This window comes from Scatophagus argus, chromosome 9 (assembly GCF_020382885.2).
Source record: "Scatophagus argus isolate fScaArg1 chromosome 9, fScaArg1.pri, whole genome shotgun sequence".
Classification (NCBI taxonomy): Eukaryota; Metazoa; Chordata; class Actinopteri; family Scatophagidae; genus Scatophagus; species Scatophagus argus.
This window is the reverse complement of record NC_058501.1, coordinates 6,165,036-6,183,647: the sequence shown is the minus strand read 5'-3', so window position 1 is coordinate 6,183,647 and position 18,612 is coordinate 6,165,036. Positions and strand designations below refer to the sequence as shown.

The following is an 18,612-nucleotide window of genomic DNA, read 5'->3' as shown; positions in this document are numbered from 1 at the left end:
ATTTACACTATATAACTTTAACAGTACATCACAGGTGCCATTTTTCTGTAGGATTTTACATTTGATACTTTGGTACATTTTGCAGTTAATGCTGTTGTGTTTTTGCGTGAGTAGGATTTTCACTACATGTGATGGATTATTTTTTACACCGTGGCATTGATACTTTAATAAATATTTCCACGACCAGCAAACCAGTGACAAGCCACAAGCCTGAGTCACAAACTTGTGTGAAACAGTGAAACAGAATATGTCAGCACCATGGACGGGAACAAAGACGGTGTCCTGTCACGTCCTGGCTGCAGATCTCTTCTTGAGCATCCATGATGTACTGTATGAACACTGTGTTAACTGAGGCATATGACCTTCATAGTATGGGTGCAGCATGACAAGAATCAAGCTTGGCTGTGGAGTAGCTTTATTAACCCCTCTTGTCCTTAGCCATCTACAACCTCCATCCTAGCTCTCGTCTCCTCCCAGCTCTCGCGATGAAAGAGGCAGCAGCAGGGTTGGTAACACTGCGTCACCTGACTCGGAGGAATGGGCGGGGCGTGGTGAGAAATATCAATAATTTATTAATTAAATGAACGCGAGGATGTAAATCCGTTGAGAACACCGCCATCCAACGACCCGGTTTGAAGAGCGCATCGCGGGGCTTGCAGGCTGACGGTAGACCGCAGCAGAGAGGAAGCACCCAGCAGGGGAGGAGGAGGAAAAACCGCTGCACTGGATGGTGGGGGATGATGATGATGATGATGATGATGCAGCCATTCAGGGCCTGATGTTTCTCTGCACGCCCCGTTGATACACAGGGACTGTCGGACTGCTGCTGTTGGGGAGGATTATCCAGGAGGCTGGAGGAAGGAAGACAGGGAAGGGGGGAGGCAGCGACGAGCATCCTCCGGTGAGGACCGTTTTGTCGGTGAAGCTGGCCGTCAAATTACACGGAACAGTAAGAATTTGTCTCAAACAAAAGGAAAAGCCCCAAATTAAAAACATTTTCAACGGATACTCGTCCACAGGGAAGAAAGTCAGTTCATGATTGTTCTAGAAACCTTCGAGGATCCAACACAACTGAGTGGGAATTCGAACAAATCCAGTATTGTTATCCAGCTACAATTCATCAGAAAGTGTCCAAGTATTTCTTTCTTAGTGCTGTGCTTCTGTGGCGCTTTCGAGGGCAGCTCGGATTTGTAAAGCCGGCCGTTCGTTTCGGTGTGTGCGTTTGGGGGGTGGGGGGGTAGGACCATATTGGACGCTTTAAAGTCCAGGTTGAGCTCCACAGAGAGAAGATGTCGGGTCAGACGCTGACGGACCGCATCGCCGCGGCGCAGTACAGCCTGACGGGATCCGAGGTGTCCCGAGCTGTGTGTAAAGCCACCACACATGAACAGACAGCCCCCAAGAAAAAACACATGGAATGTGAGTAATCTATCTATCTATCTATCTATCTATCTATCTATCTATCTATCTATCTATCTATCTATCTATTTCTCTATCTCTTTCCTACTGAATGTGTCCTGTCGACCCTGTATCCGTCCTCCTCGTGCTCAACTAGGCCACACAGCAAAACCATGATGGTTGCCTCCCCCCATCCTTTGCTCCAGTTTGTGTTTATGTGCTTGGAGGAGTTCTTCAGCCACACTGTATGTTCTCCCATGTGTACACACACACACACACACACGGACACTATGCTTGAGGCATCTACCGCTTTAATTTAGACTTTAATTGAACAGACCAAACTTATTACCAAATTACAGCAGGGTTTCTATCCACATTGTGCCCAGCAGATGAGCATCAACCAGAGGGAAGCCACAAAGCCTTAAGCCAAATAGCTAAGCCCCGCTGACTGGAGGCTGTCTCCCCCATGTCGCTCCAGTGCTGGTGAATGCATAATTGAAAAGGTTGAAAGTGGTGTTGTACACACTGGCCTTTGCCTGGGCTCTTGTACGCTATGGTAGAGCAAAAAGGTGCTTGGCACTGCCATTAACTGATTCTTTTTTTTTTGGCACAGTTTGTTGATTTATTGCCATATTGCTTAACAGGGGAGGAAAAGGTTGGAGGTATATAAACTTATAAATGCAAGGCCATATTACAGTATGACCATCCATACATAAAGTCGATTGGAATGATTGAAATGGTACTGTATGTGGGTTTACATTTTGTTATACCTCTCTTGTGTTTCTGAACATTGTGGTTATGTTTAATTATGATGACCCACCTATACTCAGTAAGACTCTACCAACCATATCACTTTATTTGACACTGACTTCTGTCTTGTAGTATATCTTCAAAGACATTTGACATTTCAAAGTCTCAGTGCTACTGGTTGCCCTTGGCACCAACATCCCACGTGTTCAAAAATGTAGAACAGTAATAAAATATTCAACACAGAATGTAACTCATGTACAATAAAACATACCTAGCAATGACAAAATAATAAAGCAGAACATCAGCTGAGATAAAACTGCCTGCTCATATACACATGAAATAACTAAAAAGCAAAATGGCAGCATTAGCTTAATTTACTGTAACTTTAAGTTAGTAATTTTTAGCTGTTGAAAACAATGTTAAAATTATGCTAAAATGTGTTAGAGGACAGGTGAAGACAAACATTATGATACTGTGGAGAATGTCTGCAAATGATAAAATGCCAGCTAACTTACACTTAATAGACCAGGACAAAAGGGAACAGATGAGGAAGACATGGAGGAAGGTGGAGAAAGCTCAAGGTGAACGTCATAGGTGCACAGTATCTGTAAATGTAGCAATAATTATTCATGGCAGCAGGCCTCCATACAGCTGTTACACAATCCGTACCACATGATCAAAGTCCTATCATCATCATTTCTTCAGTATAAAATCTAAAGAAAAGGGAGAAAATTCAAGCTGGCGAACTCAAACCCAGTGGGAGAAATCAATTCACCAGTCTGTTTGTGTCCAGACTAGAAAGTCAAACGGGATGATGAACTGTGTTAAATCATAGCGCAACAAAGTAGAGAGCTCACCCACTTGCCAAACTTTGCATCAGCACTTTGTTGTTGTGGTTAGAGTAGAGGAAGCACTGCTCTCCATATATTGCTTCCTTATTCACCTTCAAAAAGAATTTAACTTCTCAAAAGTAGAAACTAAAATAACTGATCCAATAAATCCCCTTGAAAATACACCCTCCTGGATTCTCTTGAGCAGACGCAGATGTTTTTATTCCCTTTAATGAACTGCTTTATGAGTAAGGGGCGTGAAGAAACTTGAAGGTTGAAGTAACATCTGAAGTAACACCCAATCTGTAAATCATAATATACCATGTACATACTGTTAATTTATTTATTATATCTGCACTTGCTGCTTTTTGCACTTCTGGTTAGATGCTAAGCTGCATTTCGTTGCCCTGTACCTGTACATGTGACAATAAAGGTGCTGCCTCAGGGATATCATCTGACATTACATCTGATTTCATCCACAGCTGACACTTAACCAGTGTGCTGCTTGGGTCAAGTAAAAAACAACTGGTTCTTTTTTTGTTTCTGTGACCGCTAGTAGAAATACTCATCTACATCATGAGAAAAACTTGTTGCCATAGGACATGATGGATGATTCACAGCTGTACTGTTTCACATAGAGGAGTTTGACATTCATCATTCTCCCTGCTACAAAACACTCTGACTGCACTAACTGCATTAACTATGCATTATTCTTTACAGCCAACACATTGACTGCAGATGTGTTTTAACCTGATATTCCTTGTGTTATGCAGTATTTGTATTGATACAACTCCATTACAAAGTCTCATATTTTAATTAAACAATCCACTGACATAATCAGTCATCTTCATAATTAGCCTCCTCTTCCCCTTCAGATATCTTTCCGCCATGTTGATGTGGTCTGTCATGAATATGGATAATCTGTGCTGTTTGCCCATATATGTCAACTACACATGGCTTTAGTGTCTTTGACTGCTGAACATTCTGTCTGTTACTAAAGCACTTTACATATTTTAATTATATCAAGATACTGGAAACATACTGATATCCATCCTACATATTAAAGTCTCATTTTATTCTGTATTTTCTGGGTTTGGGGCCGTAATCTGAAGAGAACTGCTCTTTACACTGAAGCTGAAATATGACAGCAGCAGATCAATTAAGATACCTCTTGTCTTGCTTTCCGCTGAGCTCAATGATCACTAGAGATGTCCATTACGTGTTGTAGTTGCTCATTCTGATCAGCCTTATCAAAACAATGTCATGCATAATGTTCTCTGCTACCAGAAACATTTTCAACCACTGAAACAAGTACAGGATTGATTTGCCAGATTTTCTTAGTCCTAAATCCAGGGAAGTTTTTGACAGATATTTGTCCATGGTCTAAAAATAATCTCTAATGGATTGTTCCACGGATGTGTATTGGTGTATTGCTTGGCTGATCCAGTTAAAGGGACATCCAGAGAGCAGCAGGGCAGTAAGCCCCTCTTGCTGTGACCCCGAATGCCCAGACCAAAAAAACGGAGAAAATCAGAAATAAGCGAGCTTTTAGACTGAATAAAGTCCTTCTGACTCCTTAAGTAGCAAAATCACCATAAATAGATTATATTAGATAAGCCTGGGTATATCTCTTTTGCAACTTTGCATGCAGCTCTTAGTCAGATTAGTTTGTTTTATACCCTAAAATTAACCTCTGACTGTAAAGCAGTGAGACGCTGTTTCCTTGGGGTTCAAGACACTAGACTGTGACTAAATGGTTTTGTGTCTTCAGACCACAAACTGCTGACACTGAGTACCAGTTAAAGAAAAAAGTAATCCCAGTAATAGCACAATAGTAAATATGTGTCTCCAGAACTTTGGCACAGCACATTCAGCAGTTATTTTAAGAGCCTGACAGATGATTGAGATACAGATCAGAGGTCCTCTTAAAAGATTAGAGAACAGGCAGCAGCACAAATTGGCTTACGCACAACAAGAACTTACAAAAGGTTTCATTGGCTGCATGTGTGTGAATGTATGTTTGTGTGTGGATGGTTTCATACATACACGACTTCACATACACTTAGAGCTGCACGCCACATGCTATTGACGACATCCCGGAATAGAGGAGCACGTTGTTGCAGAGGAGGAGGTGCAGCTGTGAGTCAACATGAAAGGATGAATGGGAAGTTCTTAAGGCTTTAGAATAATTACTGTGAACAAAGAAGACCACTGCTGAGAGGAGTGGTGGTCTGAAAGCTTGATGTGTGCAGCAGTGACATATGTAAAGATAGAGGCTTTCCACTTCCTCATGTTGTACAAATGTAAAGCCAGAATATCTCAGATAGGAACGTTGCACTGGTGACTTCATTTAGCATAGTAGTGAACGGGCAGTGGAAGCGCAGCTTTGAAGTTTGAAGTAGTGAGTTCCTGCCCATACAACTGCCAGGCCAAATCGCAAGAGTTCAGATATCAATAATGACGTTTCACCCCCTTTTCATAACATCATATAACTAATTAAAACCAAACTTATCCTAAAAGTGAAAATTTTACCACCTAAAATAGCATCATCATCAACAGCAGCAGCATCATCATCTTTGTGAAAAAGTTATTGTAGCGTGTACTTTGAGTTTTTACTTTGGCCCTGGGCCCATCTGCTGACATGGAGGCAGAGGGGGTTATGACCTGTACATCACCAGCACAAGATGGCAGCGCTTGTATCTGTGATATATTGGTTTCATTTTTGTACAGTGCGAGGAAATGTTGTCCAACTTTATATTTTTTAGGTGTTACCCCTTGAAGGCAATACATGTTGGTTAGAAACACTGTTTCATTAACGCTGACATGGATCACATTTAAATTTAGGTTATTTAGGAAAAATACTTTTCTTATTCTAACTCAAGAGTTAGCTTTTGAATTGTCTTGGTGGAGTCGTGTGACCATCTGGCACGCTGGCAGGCACACGACTCAGGGGTTCAGATGATGAGAGCAATGGCTCACGCTAAGCATGTTCACAATGACTTGGTGATGTCACAGTGTTTTATAGCAGTCTGCTTAGCCCTCTTACCTACCACACACTCCGTCAGTGCTATCTTCACAATACTGCAGTGTTCTGTCTTTTGAATCGGAATAGGTTGATTACACAACATCTGGCAAGTGCATTAATTAAATTGTCAGTTAAGTGCCTGATACACTCTTTTTCCACTTCAGTCTGCTGCTACTGCTGCTGCTAAATGGCCTCTTTTGTCAAGGAACCCATTTTATTACTACTTCTACCATGAAGCCACTGAATGTGCAACAACCAGGGGCTTACATGGTAGCATTTTTCTGATTGGTCAGGATAACAACTGAGCTCTGTCTCAGTGTGATCCAGAGGCTCAGAGTATGGATCAGAAGAAATACAGGGTATCTGCAGCCCAGAGGGAGACACTTAGAGAACTAGTGTGTCAGGGTTTGAATATCTGCCAAATGAAGATGGCTCTGTTTCTGAAGACAGGCCCCGCCATTCCTGCTGCTTAATAGCCTCTGTCTTTATCTACTGTCACTCATGTTGCCCTAACCTCTTAATGCTCCTGCTGTTAAGAGAGTTAGGACAGGTTTATAGCTTGGAGGTTGTATTTTCGAAAATGGCATAATTTTCCCTCTCTCACCGTTGCTTCTCTCTCTCTCTCTCTCTCTTCTTTACATCCGTCTCAATTGAGATTCTGTCTTTGTTTGTGGCGGTAATCATCACCAGCACTGCTGCTGCTCTAAATCTAGTCACTCCAATTAACAGATTTTTTAACACAGTGATGCAATTATCATCATTTTGCTCAGAGCAAAAGCAAATGCAGGATACATGACCTGCTCTGTATGTGTGTGTGTTTGGTGAGGGTGGGGAGAAGGCAGGAAGGAGAGCAGTGAGAAACATAAACAGCGTGCTGAGTTCCCTTTGGCTGCTAAGGTGCTGTTACCACAACACGAGTCACCATCAATGTGTTACCATATTTGAGAGGCAGACTGTCTCTCAAATGTGGGGAGGGAGTAGAGGGTGAGGGGGCTTTCTCTGTAAAGTCTCATGTGTTGTGCATGCTAATTGTTTAGCTCATTTTAAAGTGTCTAGCTGATATTTTTCATAGCAAATAGAGCACATTTGGTATTGTTAGTTTTTTGTTGAAAGTTAGAATAGAAGATTAATGCCACTCTCATGTCTGTGAAAAAAAAGGGGGGAGGGGCCAGTTTATTAGCTTAGCTCAGCGAGATTGGAAACGGGGTGAAACACATATCCAGAGGCTGCAGGTTGTAGCCTCATATAGTATTTAATAGACAGCCTTAAGAATCGTATCAATCTCATTATGAAACTCTCAGCACGAGATTGAAAGTATGTTTTCACCAAACTATTCCTTTACTTCTTGAAACAATAACACAATCAAACAGTAATTACCTGGCTAAATAATCATCATCTATCAAAGACACACCTGCTATAGAAATAATAAATAAATGTAATATTATATATAATATTGTAATTAAACTTCTTGTCGTCTCTTTTGCCGTTAATTTGCTTTAGGTTATGTTTTTGCTCTAGGTACTGACCAGCCAGAGAATTTCATGTCTACTTTTGCTAAAGGGGTTGTGTTCATGGACCGACAGTCTGGACATATGTGGCACAAAAGCTTCACCAGGATTTAGACAGCCTGTATTCACTCCTAGCACGATCAAAATAAGATACTGTTTTCACTGAATAGCAGCAGAGGACTGAAAATGTCAGTAAAACTGATGCAAGGCAAAACATTTGTAATTACTTCCACTTGCTGACCCAGCACTGTCAGCCCGGGTGTCTCCATTAAAATTGCTCCTAGTTATTTTTTCGTGTTGCTTCAGTTCCCGTCCTGTGTGTTAAGACTAGGTTCCAGTATTTTAACATACAGCAGTGGGCCACCTTGTGCCATGTAGTGTAAAATCCAGTCTCCATAGTTTCTCCGGCCTTCCTGCGCCCTCACTTGGTCATCATCTATTTTCCTTGTTCTGCCTCTCCCTCTCTGTCTTTTCACCAATACTACTCCCACCCTTTTCTCTTGTGTGTCTTCCTTACTGTTCTGTAAAGATTCTGTGCAGTGCCCCTCTAATGGTGAGTGAGCAGAGGAATGTAAAAGGAGATCGGTAAGAGCACCCAGCATGTACTGCAGCACTGATCTCACAGCAGGTGTCCTTGCAAACCCCTTAATGCTTCTCTACTGTCAAACACTGTGTGGGAGGTGGGTTGTCCTACCAACAGTGTGTGTCCAGATTAATGAGCTGCGATCAGGATGGAGCTCATACAGCTGCCAGCAGACCCTTGGGCACTCTAAATCTGAGTAGCCATTTCACGTTGATTTGCTACTCCTTTCTTAATACTGCCCACCTATTCCCATGGCTCTCAGTCTCTTCTCTGATGTTCTCTGGAGGTCACAATGCCCTTGAGCCTGCTAGTCTGAGAATAAATAGCATAAATATTCCACTACATGTATTCATGAAGGGACTTATTGCCTTTAAATGTGCAGAATATACACACAAATGGCTGCTTTAGCCAGAAAAGAAAACAGATACACTGTCTATTGTATGCATGTAGCAGCATGAACATTAAAGGGCCGTGTCCATACCCAGGCTCCTTATCAATAATGCAGGAAGGCTTAGGTTTCCGGCTGTTTTATTACTCTGTCTGACTGCTGAGTTCTGCCTCAGGATCTTTGCAATTAAAAACAGTGTCACAAAAAACTGTTCCCTTCATGCCAATAATATTTGTCTATTGAAAATATTGAACAAATACCTTACTTTTAGAAGCCTTGATTGTAGTTGGGGAGGGGAGAGTGAAGGGAAACTCTCAGATGTAGTTTTCTCGAACAGATAAAAAATAAAAAAATGCTTAAATGTTTCACCGGGGGCGGCACGGCGGTGCAGTGGTTAGCACTGTTGCCTCATAGCAAGAGGGTTCCAGGTTCGAATCCCGGTCTGGGCCCTTCTATGTGAAGTTTGCATGTTCTCCCTGTGCCTGTGTGGGTTTTCTCCGGGTACTCCGGCTTCCTCCCACAATCCCAAACACATGCACATTAGGTTAATTGCCCCTAGGTGTGGGTGTGAGAGTGTGTGGTTGTTTGTGTGTTGGTCCTGTGATTGACTGGCGACCAGTCCAGGGTGAACCCCGCCTCTCGCCCGTAGTCAGCTGGGATAGGCTCCAGTTCCCCAGCGACCCTAACGGATAAGCGGTATAGAAAATGGATGGATGGATGTTTCACCAGACATACTCTGGTAGTCTGTTAATATACATGAGTTGTTCACCCAAGTAAAGTTAATTTGTGCAAAATATTGTTTAGAAATGGAGCATTCACTATGAGACCCAACCCCATCTGTTACTGTTCCTGCGCATGTCAACCTTTGACAAAATTTTGTGGATTTGTTTTTTTTTTTTTTTTAGAACAGTGGGTTCCAGAAAGAAGTACAAAAGGCTGGTCTCTCATGTCGTTGACAATTCGAGTTTATTCCAGCAACAATCCTACCTGCTGACGTCTTTGTTTTGATGTTTTGAGTCAGAGTCGTTAAGAATTCTTTTGGGCAGAGCAGAGACAGCTCAAATGAGCTTGAACGAGCTTTCTAATTTTCTACCAATCATGTTTTCACAGCTAGTCATTTACAAACCCAATCCCAAAAAAGTTGTACTGTTTTGTGAAACGTAATATAAAACAGAATGCAGTCCTTTGCAATTGAGCTGTGTTTATCAACAACAGTTTTCCAAAGTGTTCCTGAGCGCATGTAGTAATGTGCTTTATGCAACTCGTTTCACTGAGTGGTGAACCTCGTCCCTCTTTACTTGTGAACCACTGAGCCTTTGAGGATGCGCCTTTCACATTCAGTCATGATGCTATAACCTGTTCCCAATGAATCTGTTTACCTGTTTACAGCAACTACAACTCCACCAACGGCCGATTGAAATACCACCGAAACCAAAGGGTCTATATGTAGACAGCGCTGCTATCTGTGTCCACCAGAAGTAGCATCAGTACTGTGTTGGATGCCAGCTTTTTCCTCAGATGTCACTTTCAGCCTTCACAGTGTCTGGATCCCAATGACTTCCTCTTTGTTTGGCTGCCACACCACATTGGTGCTATGCTATACTGGGGCATAGTGCATTCTGGGTATTTTTTTCCTCTCCCTGTACGTTGCTTGAGGGTGAGAGGAGCTATAAATACACACGGCTTTTCATGGTCCGTTCATGTGCAGCTCAATGAGGCATCACTCATGCAGCGTGGCTCTGCACTCTTTTGAAGATAAAGTGCCTACTGAAAGCACCAATCCACGTTTACCTATTCAGCAATACCAATTCATATGAAATATATAGATATGTAAATTTGTTCTCCATGTAACAAGTCTACAGGTTTACAGTGCATATGGAAGGTATTACTAAGTGTTTATATGAATTTGGTGCTGAATTCTTCACTAGTGTTAAAGCTGGTATGACTCATGGCTTTGGCTAGATGACCCCTATCAGTTTGCTGCTGTGGGAGTTTGCACTTTTCAAGAACTCGAAAGGATTTTACTGCATCCTTGATGCTGTTGCAAATATGAGAGCCTGTTGCCTAGGAAACCACCTTGGCATGTCCCCTTTGGTGCTTATTGGTACAATTGTAAAAATCCATCTGTGAGGAGGATGTAACGCGTGTGTCATGGAGGCTTGCGTAAATGCTTAAGTGTGTCCTGCAGTGCATGCATGCTTAGCAGCTTTCCTTCAGTGGTACTCGCACACAGTAGCTGTGGTATTGCATACAGTTATTGATACATGAAAGGCTGTTAGTTGAAACTGGAGTCCTGTTGGTTGAGTGTTGGGTGTGGCAGACACTGCAGGGCTTTCCTAGTAGTATTGGGTGACAGATATTTGACACTGTGTGGGTCAATAGAGCACAAGTCCAGCCCTCTGGGTCACCTGAAAAGACACCTTTCCAGAGTAAGCCTGGCATTTTTCTATAATTTTATTTTTGTCAAAAGACCCCATGAAAAGACCACAACTAACCGTGCATCTGCCTTCACTACCCTGTCTGTGGCACTCAGCTCCAGGCTGGTCTCACACTGACAATATATTCTTGAATTCTTTAATATATTCACCTTGCTCTTTAACTTGCAGAAGAGTTTCTCTCATGCATCCCAGCTAAATTCCTGTTTCCAGGATAATTGGAATGTTCACTTGTGCTTCACTTCATAGACGTGCCTGATCAGTACTTTTTTCCAAGTGCCTGATCAGTACTGCACACATGCAAGCCTCAAAAGAGATAATAAAAAAGTGAAATGGCTCACTCCTTTGCTACTTAAATCATAAGCTTCAATTCAGTAAACAAAAAGAACAGTATTGTGAATAAGTAACCATAACTCGAGCATGCTCAGTGATCAACATCACTTTTTGTGTTTATATGTGTAGTTTTTAGAAAATGGTACTGTTCTGGTGTGGTAGAACAATCTATAACACACTGTGAGCACACAGAAAATACTTCCAAGGATCAACTCATTTTTGAGACAGTGATTCTGCCCATGGTCTGCTGTTCTACTTCAGTTTGTGAAAATTGTACTGGATGTTTCATGGATGACAAACAAGGCTGTGTGTTGTGCTTAAATTTTGCTTCAGTTAGGCAGAATGCTAATTCATGCATGGTTTCATTTTGAAGCATTTATTTACAAGCGCCTTCCATGTGCGGGGGTCTTTTCCTCTTGTCTTTACCCCTCCTCTCATTTTACAAGCACAAACACACTGTAGAGGATAGGAACATGTCAAAACACTGGTTCTATCCTCTTCGCTTGCTGTGCTGCACAATGATGGCTCAGGTGTTGTGGCTGTAAAATTGGAACAGGAGAGGATGTCTGTGTACACATTGGTATGGGCCTGTGCTAGAGTGTGTGTATGTGTATGGTAATAAAACAAACATGTAGTAGTAGTATTTTAGATGCTCTTGTAATCCTCGTGCCACTGATAACCTTGTGTAACAGCTAAAAATCCCCAGGCTTTAAATGAAGGACATGTTTTGTCACTGAGGGACTGAAATCTCATACAACAAGAGATCGTTTGGTTGCTGCCGCATTTTTGAACCAGAATATACAGCACATTGTAAACAGTGCCCAGATTCTGTTTTTAACTTCTACACATCTTTATGAGACACAATGTAAAATACAACATAGGAAACAATAGAAAATGTTAATCTTAGGGTGCTTGGAGACCACAAACAGAAAGCCTATTTTACAAACCAGGTGCATGGAGAAAGATGTGGGCATAGATCAGTCAGCGAGGGCATAAGGTTTGAAGCAGATGTTTTTGAAGTTCCCCGAGCTACATGAAAATTCAATACTAAATCACTGCAGTTCTCTTTTATTTATTATCAAAAATGCTGTTTGAAATTTGTGTACATCTCTGTGTATATGTCTGGCAGGGATGTGATAAAAATATGAGTGATTCGGCTTGTGGTGTGTTGCATACAGGATACGGAATATGAATACAAGCATGCAAGTACTTGTTAGTCAGCGTGACTATCTGTGTGTGCTAGCACACATATCGAGCTGCCTTGCGCTCTGGCTCTCTTTCTTACTCACACTCACACATATGAATAATTGAGAAGCAAGGTGGGGGAGACGGTGAGTCAGGAGTTCCTGCTGAATTGTTGTTCAGCATCTCAATCAGAACCGAGGCTCTCTGCCTGTTTCTCTGTCGCTTCCTACAGGATTAGTGTTCTATCATTAGTGTTCTATTCTCCTGAATGTTTAAATATTTACAAAGAGTTTATCCGGGATATTTAAAAAAAAAAGAAACGTTACTGAGCTCATCAGTGATTCTATCAATATAGTTCCCAACATCCTTCTATACACAGTGTTTATCCTGGCAGACAAAGAAATGATACACCGCTTGAGCAGCACTGACTGATTGTCACTGCAGTGCAGAAGCGATGGCCGCCTGGAATCAAAAAGTGAAAAAACTGAACTAACTAACTGAACTGTTATTAGGATGTGATTTACAGTAGATCTGAGCCAACTAATTATGTAGATTAAATGGGTATGGCTTTGCAGTTTGACTCTGGCAAGTGTGGCATAAGCACTGACCCTCCCAGTGGGAAATAGAGAGAGACAGGCAGAAAGAGAGACAGACAGACCGACAGACCGAGGTACAGACAGGCTGAGACTAAGGGATGAAAAACGTAGGATGATGCAGGCTGCTGACTCATCAGCCCTGTAGGGCTTATCCTTCTCTTTGTGTGTGTGTGTGTGTGTGTGTGTCTCCTGCCTCACTACTGAAGGGGACGTGCATAGCAATCATTACCACATGATGAAAGCATGATAGAGGAAACAAAAACGCTTGTAGCATGACTGTCAAGGCAAAACGACCTTGAATGAATTTCTGCTTGACTATTCATGCAGTTTAAATAGAAACACACCTTATAAACCAGAAAAATAATTTACCATTTAGCCACAGATCATACATACTGAATGTGGCTTACTGGAGTTTCAATGCAAAGCTGACAGACAAACAGGTTTAATTAAAACATTCGGTCAGTGTTCATATACATATGTTCACATATATCACACATATGTTCTGATTTTTTAGTGGCACTCAGACCCATATGTGGTTACTGAACATGTGAATATTTAAAATATGTATATATTTTTTGTTTTACAAACAAGTGAGTAAATCCCTTAGCTGGGCATTCTCACAAACTAACTAACTAACTAACTAACCAACTCTACTCAAACTCAAATTAAGGATGTATGTCTTGGGAACTATATTCAGCTTTGGAGGAAAATCCATTTGGTTCTCTAATGGGCATTTACAGCATCAGGACAGGGTATGTAGGTATATGGTTCTTTGTATATCACCTCACAGTGACAACAAGACTGCAGAGTTATTTACTGATCGCATCCAAGAAATACTCCAGACATAACATAACCTGTAAAACTACAAAAAAATATCTATTTTATTGATATTATTTTCATTTTTCAGGCTTTTTGTCTGGATTACACTAACAAGATATGACATGTCAGTCACAGATCTTTAGTATGTTTTTATATCCCTAAAGAATGCAGCATATTTTTAAATTAAAGATTAAAGTGACATATTTTGTCATTGGAGGGAACTCACTCCAACGAAATTTGTGCTCTGCATTTAACCCACCCAAGTGACGTGCACACACACACAGCAAACCCGGGGCAGTGGGCGACCGCGTGCAGCGCCCGGGGAGCAGTGGGGGTTAGGTACCTTGCTCAAGGGTACCTCAGCCATGGACACCGGGACGGGGAATCAAACCAGCGATCCACCGGTTACGGGTCCGACACCCTAACCGCTGATCCACGACTGCATATCAACACAATAAGTTGACAAAACTGTCCAAGAGTAGTTGGAAACATTCATTTATTTGATTTTTAGTTTCAAAGTAAGACGTTTTACTCCCTAGCTAACCTGTGTCATTATAATCAGTGACAGATTGCTCTATGTGTGAGGAGTATTGGGTGCAAGGTGTACTGGCATTTAGTCTATTTTGAGCTGGGGAGGAAAATTCAATAGACACCTCTCAGCTGCCTCGCAGTCTGCTGACAATGTGCAGACATGGATATGACACTATTAATGAATCACTGGACTCAATAGTAGTTGCTCTGGGCCTGCCCTGCTCTGCTGAATTGAGGATTTTAAAATGATGCCGGTCATGTTTTCTTTCCCTCTCTGTCTGTCACACTCTGCATACACACCTACCCATCTCATTCCTCACACTGTCTCTGAAGATGTGCCTTGAGGTTTTTACATGGAGGGCAGCTTTACTATCTGCCAGTGACAAGTTATTCTTCACATAGGCTTTACTCTTGCCTGACAGACGCTGATAAACAGGAGGTAGGAAACACAGCTACAGATTATTTGGGTATTAGCAAGGTATGTTAAGCTTTTGATACATACCTGTTAAATTACTAATAGTGATATGAAAATATTAAAATAAAATTAAAATTGACCTTGTAGTGCAGAGGGATTGTTCATTTCAGTGCTCCATGCTAACAGTTTGGCTTAAACAATAAATGTTGGTAGATAGCTACCATTATTCAATTTTAAAGGTGGTTTTAATTATGGAAATTAACCATTTTAATAATATAGGATGTATCATGCATTTTAAAATTAAAGCAGAATTAAAAGCTTACGTTTTCTGCCCAGTTGGGGGCAGCAGAAGTGGATAACTGTACAAAATGGAAATATTATTACCCAATTACCCATCACTCACCAATAAATATGTTAGCAACCACATCCACATAGAGCAGGATAGCACTGAAATATCTGTCTCTTTAGCTGGTAAATGCACCACTATATTTACCAGCTGGATGCTAACTTTGTCTGTCTATTAATAATATTAACATCTAAAACATGTGCTAGCAGATACTAAAAAGACTCACAGAGTTATGCATACTCCATTTAATCTTTTTGTAATAAAAAGCTTTAAATATGCTGTGACTTTAGAATATTCATGCTGTAACCCTGACATGAAGGCAAGTTGTCTCCCCAGAGTCAATTATAAATATACCAGAGAGCCAAAGTATATGCTTAAATGGAAACATGGAATTGGTAACTTAAGCTGTGCACAATGTTTTCCCATGTTTTTCCCATGAGACCATTTGTATTCACCATCATAATTATCAACATGGATTTACAGAGTCGAATCCCGGTCTGGGCCCTTCTATGTGGAGTTTGCATGTTCTCCTTGTGCCTGCGTGGGTTTTCTCCGGGTACTCCGGCTTCCTCCCACAATACCAAAAACATGCACATTAGGTTAATTGGCTACTCTAAATTGCCCCTAGGTGTGAGTGTGAGAGTGTGTGGTTGTTTGTCTTTGTGTGTTGGCCCTGTGATTGACTGGCGACCAGTCCAGCGTGTACCCCGCCTCTCGCCCGTAGTCAGCTGGGATAGGCTCCAGCTCCCCCGCGACCCTGACGGATAAGCAGTATAGAAAATGGATGGATGGATGGATGGATGGATGGATGGATTTACAGAGTTGATAATCTACAAATAACAAATTGCTTTATTTCATCAGGTCCTATCTCTGAACCATCATACTGACCAAGAGACCAGTCTGTCAAAACCTTGGAGTGCTCATTAACTGTCTGTCTGTTCCTGATCTGTAGGGCTGAAAGTCTGATTCACATTGTAGTTCCTTCTTCCATTGTGGGTTCTTTCTATCTCTTTGCTCTGGAATGTTCCACTCTCCCTCTACTTGTGCTGGCATTAATGACTGGATGCAGAAATGAACAGAGTAGCAGCCAATGTGACTCATACCAGGCAATGGTGGCATAATGTGAAGCACTCATCTAAATACATTGCATTAAGATGGAAAATGGCACTTTCATTTAAACATTTAGACACAACACATAACCTAATACAAATGGCTGTTTACTTTTTACTCAGACCTCTAGTAAAAGTATTAAAACAGGTCGAACACATGTAAAATGATCTCATTCCATTTTCAGTGTTATTTGAAGGAACACTGCTGGGAGGAATACATATGGTGACTTAAAGTCAGGATTAGAATGTGAGAGCGCAAAGCCCAGACTCCACATTTACTCGAGCAAACTTTTGTTTGTCATCTCTCATCCATATGTCCACTTCTTACACCAACCTTGCAGTGGTTTGTGTCACCATTACTTCAAGGAAAGGCTGTCAGGACGAGCTGTACTTAAGCCGAGTCTCTCCCCTGCTGATATCCACCATCTGACCTCCTATTCCTTTTCTCCTCAGACCTGATCCAGGCCACCCAGGAGACCAATGTTAACGTCCCCCAGATGGCCGACACGCTGATGGAGAGGGCTGGCAATGCCAGCTGGGTGGTGGTTTTCAAAGCCCTGATCACCACGCACCACCTCATGGTGCATGGCAATGAGGTGAGGTTATGGTATACTGCTGACACACACCCGGAGTACACTTATTTTATTGTCTAGAAAATTGCAGTCAGGAGAAGTGAGGAAGTATTTATCTTACTGAGGAATACTCTTTATCCCAGCTGATCTGCTGAGCACCACAGTGTGATTGTAGCCACCAGTAGTCACCAGAGGATTGGTTGCACTGGAGAGATGTAAAGTAGGACAGTGCTGGACAAGGGCGTTGCTGATCAGTCGACTTTCAGCACAAGACCCAAGGTAGACACGCAAATACCTCCTCAATAACACAGTGTAGCCAGGGCACAGACTGCCTTTTAAAAAAGTGTGTGAATAGCTTGTCAGTATATTGATATCACAGTTAGAATGTGCAACAGTTATTCTATGTTAGGTCAATAGCTTACTATTAAGCTAAAATTATTGTTGGATTTTTCCAACCCTTTATGGATAACAGGTCAAAATATTAAATGTAACGTCAACATTTTTTGGAGCAAACCCACAGAAAATTATCACCCAACTCAACAATTCCCCTCTGTTTTACAGAATATTCTAGCACCTTTCAGTGCATTGTTTTGGTTTGTAGGACCACAACTTTACACTCTCAGCACTCTCATCAGTTTCATTTCCAGACAAGGTAGACAGTAGTTTTTAGCTGTGGAGCATTTAGCAACTAAGAATGTAGACAATCAAATTCCCAGAGCAGTTGGATAAGACCAAAACAGAGCTAAAAGGAGAATGAATATAGGAATTGCATTCATCAGGTGGACAACAACATGACTCCAAATGAATGGAGATATTGCCTCATGTCTGCTGGGTGTGTAAATAGACAACTGCTTACAACTGCTAACACCTTACAACTATACAAGGTGACAGTATGTCAATAATAGTGATGCTCATCATTTTCAAGCTTGTCGGGTTGCTCTCAAGTTGTCAATAAATCATTTTATGCAGGTTCAAAGCTACTTAAATTGAAGTTAAAGGACATTCAATGGAAAACTGACTGTAAGATGTCAGTGTTATTGGCAGTGACTATGTGCTGACACAGAACGGTTAAGATGAAATAAAGATGTGTTCAGTGACAGTTTACTACGATTTTACTACATTTTTTTCTTTTCTTTTGTTTTGTTCCCTATAGTTGTGAATTTTGGCCTCCACAGCAGTCATGGAATTAGCAAAGGGACTGACCTTTTGCTTCCTGGTCCTGACCTCTTGAACTAATTTATGTCCTGACAGTTCTGAAAAGGCAACAAGGGACAACTGAGAGCAATAAACAGATGGTCCTTTACTGACCGTCAAAGTGGCCAAGCTGCCACTGAATTTGCAGATGCCACAAAGGAGAGAAATGTCGGTGACAGCAACACCAGAAGTGTTCTGAAGTGTTCAACAGGAAAGAGCAAGAGATGACATATTTTACTTAATGAAGAATAAGAAGGCAAAGAGAAATACTGCTAGACCAAACCATCAGCTCATTTAAAATTTACCTTCCATCCCTACTTTTCCCTATCCAGCATCAAGGAGTGAGGGGTTGTCTTCCCAGCATACACTGGATGGAAAGAGATTTAATCAGATGAAGATAATACCATTAACTTTTGAAGCTTAACAGTTCCATGTTCGTGCTATTACCTGTGTAGTATGGACACAGAAGCTCAAAGGGAGTGTGTCATAAATGTTTGTGAGCTGTGAAATTTCATTTGACAAGGCAATATACTGTATGTTTACAGTCTCCTGAGTCCTTTTTGTGGTACAGACTAGAGAGAATGAAAGGAGGAGC

The 18,612-nt window shown here is 41.5% G+C and overlaps 1 protein-coding gene across 14 annotated transcripts in view; it reads left to right on the top strand.

Moving 5' to 3' along the window:
- Positions 1–84: 84 nt before the first annotated feature.
- snap91a (synaptosome associated protein 91a) overlaps positions 85–18,612 on the top strand; it is a 40,960-nt gene continuing 22,432 nt past the window's right edge. For 8 of the 14 annotated variants that reach the window (XM_046398360.1, XM_046398368.1, XM_046398363.1 and 5 more), the window contains exons 1-2: positions 90–1,419; positions 16,705–16,847. In XM_046398360.1, coding sequence (XP_046254316.1) covers positions 1,290–1,419; positions 16,705–16,847 — 273 coding nt within the window. In that variant the 5' untranslated portion in view covers positions 90–1,289. Of the gene's footprint in view, positions 1,420–16,704; positions 16,848–18,612 lie in introns of all 14 variants that reach the window. The other 6 variants (XR_006844233.1, XR_006844232.1, XR_006844231.1 and 3 more) reach the window with 2 other exon arrangements.